This window comes from Ricinus communis, chromosome 7 (assembly GCF_019578655.1).
Source record: "Ricinus communis isolate WT05 ecotype wild-type chromosome 7, ASM1957865v1, whole genome shotgun sequence".
NCBI lineage: Eukaryota > Viridiplantae > Streptophyta > Magnoliopsida > Malpighiales > Euphorbiaceae > Ricinus > Ricinus communis.
The window spans coordinates 11,323,859-11,331,567 of record NC_063262.1 but is presented as its reverse complement, the minus strand read 5'-3'; the positions used below and the strand labels follow the sequence as shown (position 1 = coordinate 11,331,567).

At 28.0% G+C, this 7,709-nt stretch overlaps 1 protein-coding gene across 1 annotated transcript; it reads right to left on the bottom strand.

Annotated features, from left to right (window-relative positions):
• Positions 1-1,545: 1,545 nt before the first annotated feature.
• Positions 1,546-7,709, bottom strand: LOC8259158. The gene is made up of 5 exons (XM_015718067.3): positions 7,102-7,709; positions 5,429-5,930; positions 4,037-4,238; positions 2,835-3,347; positions 1,546-2,208 (listed from the first exon to the last, which is right to left on the bottom strand). Exons 1-5 carry the CDS (start codon positions 7,457-7,459, stop codon positions 1,837-1,839), a joined length of 1,947 nt encoding a protein of 648 aa, XP_015573553.1. The 5' UTR covers positions 7,460-7,709; the 3' UTR covers positions 1,546-1,836.

The window sequence follows — 7,709 nt, the reverse complement described above, 5'->3', positions numbered from 1 at the left end:
CTGTTGGCTCTGATACCAATTGGTGAGACTAACAAGTTTTAATTACCAAATCCAGATCCCTCTGGTCGTGTGCAGCCTTCTATATCAACAAAAATAGTGAGATAGAAAGAGGAACACCTAGATTGGCGATCAACTACAAACCTTTGAATAAAACTCTAAAGTGGATTACATACCCCATTCCAAACAATATATATATATATATATATATATATATATATATATATATATATATATATATATATATATATTAATAATATTAAATATTTTCTCCAATTTTATTGTTCTTATTTAATTTATTATATAATCTATTAAATACAATTCAAGTATTTTTTTTTAATTTATCATTATAATTAAAATATTTCTGCTTTTATCGACGGATTAGCAACAAAAATAATAATATTTATTGAATAAAAAATAAATTTAGTGATAGAATTGCAGTAGAAAATTAAATTATTAAAAATATTCTTTTACTTTTAGCAATGAATTATTTAATTAATTAAAAAATATATTAATGATGAAATATTGTCATTGAATTATTGTAGATGGACAAAAAGCTAACTTCTAGCCACGACACTAATCCCTTTTAACGATGCAAATATCCATTGCTAGTTTCAACCACGAATCACATGCAATTGTTAAAAAGTTACTGGCAAACGAATTAGTGATAGATGACATCTGTCACTAAAATGAAACAACGACCTAATTTATTTCTTTAATGACGGAAATTTTCTTCACTAAAGACAGCTTTTTTATAATAAAATATTACACCTAACAAACAATGACATGTGTTAAAATGGAACTAGTTTTGTCTATAGATGATATAATCAGACTAAATCTACTTAAAAATTTCTCAAATCTTTGATTGATACTGTTTTCTTTATCATCTATGAAAACAATAAAAATAAGGCACATTAATTAATTATAGCACATACCTGAGATAATTAATTTAAACTTAATAATAGGTATTTAATTAAACGCATAATTAAAATTGATTATTCTAACTATTGTGGCCTAATTTATTAGATGTGTCTATGGATAATGTAATAGGTAGATTGTCTTTCTAAGAATTTATTAAAGGTTTTATTTTATAATAGGAGAAATTATTACTATTAATAATTTATATCATTACTCTATGAATTTCAAAAGGAAAATATAATTTGAAACAATATACAAAATCAATTTAAATAGATCATTTTGAAGAGAGAAAAAAAAAATGAAAAATCAATTCTTAATGTTTGAAGAAAGATAAGGTGATAATAATCACAAGTAATAATGAAATTTTATTTACCATCAAACTACAAATAATAATTTATATACATATATATATCGACAATTCGATCTATGATTTATCAATTTATCATTCATGAGCATTGATAAAATCCTTCAATTTAGCAACACCTTAGGATGGTATAGCCTTAAAGTTAAGGGCAAGATTCAAATGAGGAAAGGCTTACGGTGGATACTTAGATATCCAGAAACAAGAAATGGCGTAGTAAGCAATGAAATGCTTCGAGGAGTTAAAAATAAGTGTATATCCGGAGATTCCAAATAGGTCAACCTTTCAAACTGCTGCTAAATTCATGGGCAGGCAAGAGACAATCTGGCAAACTGAAACATCTTAATAACTAGAGAAAAAAAAATGATTCATGTAGTAGCGGTGAGCGAAGTGCCAACAGCCTAAACTGTAAAAAATGGGTTGTGAGAGATTTTATATATATATATATATATATATATATATATATATATATATATATATATATGATCCTCTTAACAATAATGGAAAAGGAAAAGGACCCTATCTTTTGCCAAAAAGTCAAGAGGTAATGGTCTGACTAGCTACACTCGAAAATACAAAAGATTATAATCTAGGTCTTCAGGAAGTTTACGTGAAGAAGGGAACTTAGGAAGCAAATTAGCAATGTGTTTGGCAATTTCCAAATAAGAAGCATACTTATTTATAATCTCTCCACCAACAGCTGCCATGGGAAAGGTATTGCACTTGTTCTCTTTTCCTACTAACAAGTCCTTAAATGCCTTTTTCTTGAAATACCAAGTTCCAGTTTTAAAATTGAAGCCATACAATGGTAGAAAACGTTGGCCGTAAATGGCTACAAATTCCACTGCTGCCATTATAAATTCAAATTCTTGGTTGGACATGTAGTATGGAAAGCTAATTCTTGTCCATCCTGGCTTTGCTCCCATGTATCCCTGCAATCATTTGTCCAAGTAAAATCACAAATCTTTCTACGATAAAAGTTAAAAGAGTAAATCCAGTTGGCCATGGAAGATTATAGACTTTCCATTAGAATTATAATATATGCGGCATTATTGTGTGGCATGATTGCTGTATAATGACTATTGACCAACCATAATTAAAAATTATGATATAGGTCAAATATATATTTGAGACTTTAATTTTAATCATTTGATTATTTTAACATTTTAAATATCGAGTTAACATGAATAGATACATCAATCAATATTTTTTGTGATATTTAAATGTTTTCTTTTACATATATTATTATTCAATATGTCCACATATGCATATAGGTGTTATAATATTATTATAAAAAAAAATTAGAAGTGTTTAAAAAGATTATAAAAATAGAGTTTAGATGTTTGTTAGATTAAATGAAAATTGAAGTGTTAAAGTGATTAAATAATCAAATTTTAAGTGTTTAATATGCATTATGCCTATCATATATCATAATCAATTCTATACGTATAATTATAGTAAAAAGTTCATAATTTTCTTTGTGAACAAGATTCTAATTCTTCTACGAATTTCTCTTAAGTATATACATAAACAAACGGAGTGTCGGATATTTAGTTACCTGGTGTATGGCAGATCTTAAAGCAAGGGAGTTAGCCTCACTGATATCAAGCAAAACATGACCATAAGGTCCAGCACAAGCACATCCACCTCTAGATTGGATACCAAACAAGTCATTAAGCAAACTTGCAACAAATGCTCCATGAAGAGGCTTATCTCTCTTGTTCCCTGTTTCTGCCCACATGTAAAGATCATCTACTTTTCCATCTCTATACTCACTACTGCTACTGCTACTCTCATCTTTAGAAGAAGAAGAAGAAGAATTTGTGGTAGAATATATGAGGAATGATAATATAGCTTGTCTTTCGGCACTTGTGTTTCCCAAAATCCATATGTTTTTGTTCGACTTGACTCTTTCTAATGCTTTTGATATGTAATTCTTCTCTTGTTCTTCAATCACATTGTAGCCTATGTACTCTTTAACCCAGAATGCCAATGCCGCTCTAATTGTTTGGATTATCTGTGGTGTTCCACCATTTTCCCTCTCCTCTATGTCATCCAAATATAATGTGTCCTGCATATATTATTATTATATAAAAACAATAAATTTCTTATTCCTCGTTAATATAAATTTAGAGACCTTCTATATTGCACATAATTTAAAATAAATTAACCTATAATTTTTAAAATAAATTATTTTTAACTTAATATTTGACTGAATAAGACTCGCACCAACTAAAAAAAATATACAACTTAAATAACAAATAAAAGTATTACCTACTATCAAAAGCGAAAAAATAAATATATCTAAAAACTAGATACATATTAAAAAAAACCATAAAATTCTTATTTTCCGGTACTATCCAAAAAATAGTAAAATATTTTAATAAAATAAAATAATAATTATGGAATCGCATAATTATTCATTTCCTCAAGAAATTAATAAATTCTCAATACCTCTATCACAAAACTAATAAAAATGGACAATTAATTACGTTATATATATATATATATATATATATTTATTGTCTGGTGGCTGTACACTTGCGTTGAAAGTTCAAAATTTCAAATTTGAAAACTTTTCTTTTTAAGTCTTTATAAAAAAGAAATTCTTTCACCTAATATACTAACATATTGGACATATAAATTATTAAAAGAAAATTTCAACTTTCAACTTTCAACTTTCAACTTTCAACTTTCATCTTAAGTAGACGATTGTTAGACATATGTGATTTCTCAGTAAGTTTCAAGTGTACGACTGACCTTGTCATTGAAGCCATTAACATAACAAACAGTTCCGCCGCCACAAGTTGATGGGGGAGAATATTTCAGCTGATAAAGGGCTTTGCTCATCAAAAGTATTCCAGGCGATCCTGGCCCTCCGAGAAACTTATGTGGGCTTAGGAAAATTGCATCATACCCATCAACCTCCCCATATCTCATGTCGATCTCTACATATGGTCCACTGTGTATATAAGAAAATAACAAAAAATCAGAAATACCCATTTTATTTTAATTTTTTTTATCAAATTTATGATTTTTTTTACTGTGTTAAGATATTAAAAATATAATATTAATTTTTCTGATTATGATTTTTTATTTTTTATAATTTTATGATTAAAAATATATTTTTATAATTTTTTATTTTTACTGTTTTAAAATATAAAAAATATAATTTTAATTCTTTTCTAAAATATACGGTTAATTTTTGATAATTTTTCGGGTTGTTTTTAGGTAATTTATTTTTTCAAAATATTGTTTTAATTCTTCTTAAAAAGATCTACAATGTGGTTTTTTTAGTTTCTTCCTATTTTTTTAGATTAATTTTCAGTTATTTTGTTTTTTTTTCTCTTTTTAAAGCTATTTTATTTTAAATTTTTTCCTATTGTTTTTAGAAAAAAATGACAAAAAAACTGAGAAAACTAAAAACCAAGTTAAAAAATTGAAAACAATCAAAAAATAACTTAAAAACAAAAAAAAATAATTAAAGAAAATAAAAAAACAATAACTCTAAATTTTAAAAGATTTTAAAAAATTTTAAAAAATAACATTAGCATAGAGAAAATAAACATAATAAAAGGAATAACTAGAACTACAATGACAATTAAAAAAAGAGAGTAGCAAGCATCTAGAGAGCTTTTCTAAATGTATATATGTGCTAAATACATGGTGCTTTGAACTTGAATATATAAATTAGTTAATGCAAAATCCAATCTGTTCCAACAGAAATTCATTTTTATTCTGAATTTGATAAAATAATTTCATTTTATATTAAGGCATAAATAAAATTAAATCTCTCTTCCCTATCCAGTTTCGATTCTACTTAAATTCTTATAAAATTAATATAAATAATATATTACATTACATGAAATAAAAAATACTTCTATTATTAAGTATTCAATAAAAAATATTTGTTATGCATAATCCTTAACATAAATGTAAGAATATATAATATATTATCCAAATACATATAAGTTTTAATATTTATAAAATTAAAAATGTACTTAAATATCCTGCCTCTCGCTTTGTTTCATTTCATAGGGCTAACAATTTGTAATATAATCCGATTAAACGACACGATGTATTATATTAGAGAAGAAAAGAAAATGAATAGAAAAGCAAAAGAAAGAAGAGCATTTGGAAAAACTCTTGTACCTGGCTGCAAAATCAAAACAGACAAACCCTCCATATCGGTGAAGAAGCTGAGCAAGTCCTCTTGTTTTAGAAAAAATACCAGTAACATTACTAGAAGCCGAAAATGATCCCAAAATCGGGCGATTGGCTTTCCGATACGAATCAAGAAGCTTTTCAAGAGCTTCGATGTCTATTAACCCACTGTCATTTAATCCAATCTCTACCACTTCAGCTAAGCTTTGTCGCCAGGAAAGAAGGTTGGAATGGTGTTCATAGGGTCCAACAAAGACTACCCATCTCTCTTCATTGCTCAGGCATTTAATTATCCTATCTCTCATAATTGATGGCACTGCAATCCCCATTACCTCTTGTAAACGTTTAATAGCTGCCGTTGTGCCAGAGCCGCAGAAAATGATTGCATCTTCTTCTCCACCACCTAAGCTTCTCTTTATGTATTGTGTTGCTTCATGTACCATTTTTGTTGTTCTATGTCCCACATAACTGTCACATGTGTGAGTATTCCCTACATCAAAGCACACATTTTCCTTTTAATTCTTACGACAAATGAATATATATATGAGACCAAAACAGCAAACAGGAGTTAATATGAAAGGTTTGAATGTAGCTGGATACTAAATATAAAAAGAGATTTTTACTATTTTATTTATACGATCTTGGACAATAACTTATGCACTTTATAAATATACAAATTTGGGTTGTCACTGGCCATTGTCTAAAATTAAAGTAAAAAGAATTCATTGCCTAATGTTTCTTTTCGAGGAAATACTTTTACCCTGATGCAATAATGAGGGGGCAATAGTGTGCATATTTATATTAGTGATTAAAAAAGTATTAGAATATAAATTCTTGCATCATAACCACTGTCATAAAGGGGGTAATATAAAAGGATCCCATTCATAATTTTGTGGCGTGGCGGCGCTAATAGGATCCATCTCTAGTAGTGATCACTAATAGGATCCATCAGACTTTTGTTACTGATAAGTAAAATAAATACTAACAATTTCTGAGTACCGACAACAGTATCTCTAACTACTCTGGTGAAACGTGCTCTTATACGTACATGGAATTTAATGCACCGAATAAGTTTCCACTAAAAAAGATACAAAAAAAAAAAAAAGAATGAAAGAAAAATCTAAATCAGAAGAAACTTGGTAAGCATTTTAAGTTGGTAAGAAGTTCAAAGAGTTATCAGTAATAAATGCAATTTTTGAATCTTTAATTTTTCAGGTTTGTATTATTAAATTATTAAATTTATTTAGTTTTTTAATATTATATAATTAAATAAGAATAAAAATATATAAATTTTATAAATTATGTTAATTTTATAAAATATATGTAAAAGATATACAAATATTAAAAATATAAGAGATTAATTGAATAAAAAAAATTCAGAAATATAATAAAATAAAGTCAAAAAGATCAACTGTTTAATGATAGGTTTTGTCTGGAACTGGAAGTAAACGATCAGAATACTCAAAGGTCAAATAATTATACTTAAAATAATAATAAACTTTTTTATTATAAAAAAAAAGATATATAGAGTTATAAAATTTGAGACCTTCACCCAAAATATACAGAGCTCTTTTATTTTTGTAGAAATTACCATAAAAGAAATAATGAAATCAAGAAAAGGATATATATAAAAGGGGTGAAGGAAACAAGAAATTAATTACCATAAAAGGGAAGAACATTGTTAATGATAAAATTCTCGATATAATGAAGAGAGCGGCCAGAGGCAGTATGGTCAGCATAAGTTAGTCTTCGTTTGCCAAAGGGAGATTCAAACTCTACATCGTCCCCTATGATCTGAGAGCGCAACCAAGCGAGTCTTCTCTCAGACGAAATGCTCTTTGGCACACCTATGTCGAGCGTCCGGAACGACTCGGATCGATTGCAAAGATCACTGGATAATGCAGAACTGACTGTTCTTGTTGAGTTAGTTGATCTTGAAGGACCATTTCTGATGCTGGTTGAGTTTATCTCATGGACAGTACCAGAGGTCTCTCTTGAAATGGGTTGCTCCAGCTCCATTTTCTACGGTAAGTGGAATTAAAAAAATTGGTGCAAGTAGAAAGAAGAAGAAGAAGATGAAGATGGTGATGAATAATTAATGTTTGAGTGAGATCTAGGGGTATTTAAAAGAGTTACTGCTTACTAATTAGCAAGAACAAAGAGAGTTCCTTTCCAATGGATTATGTGGTTGTCCAAAATGTCGGCCGTGCAAGTTTTATTAATTCTGTGAACTGTTTTAAGCAAATGTTAACGTAGACCAGACAGAGCA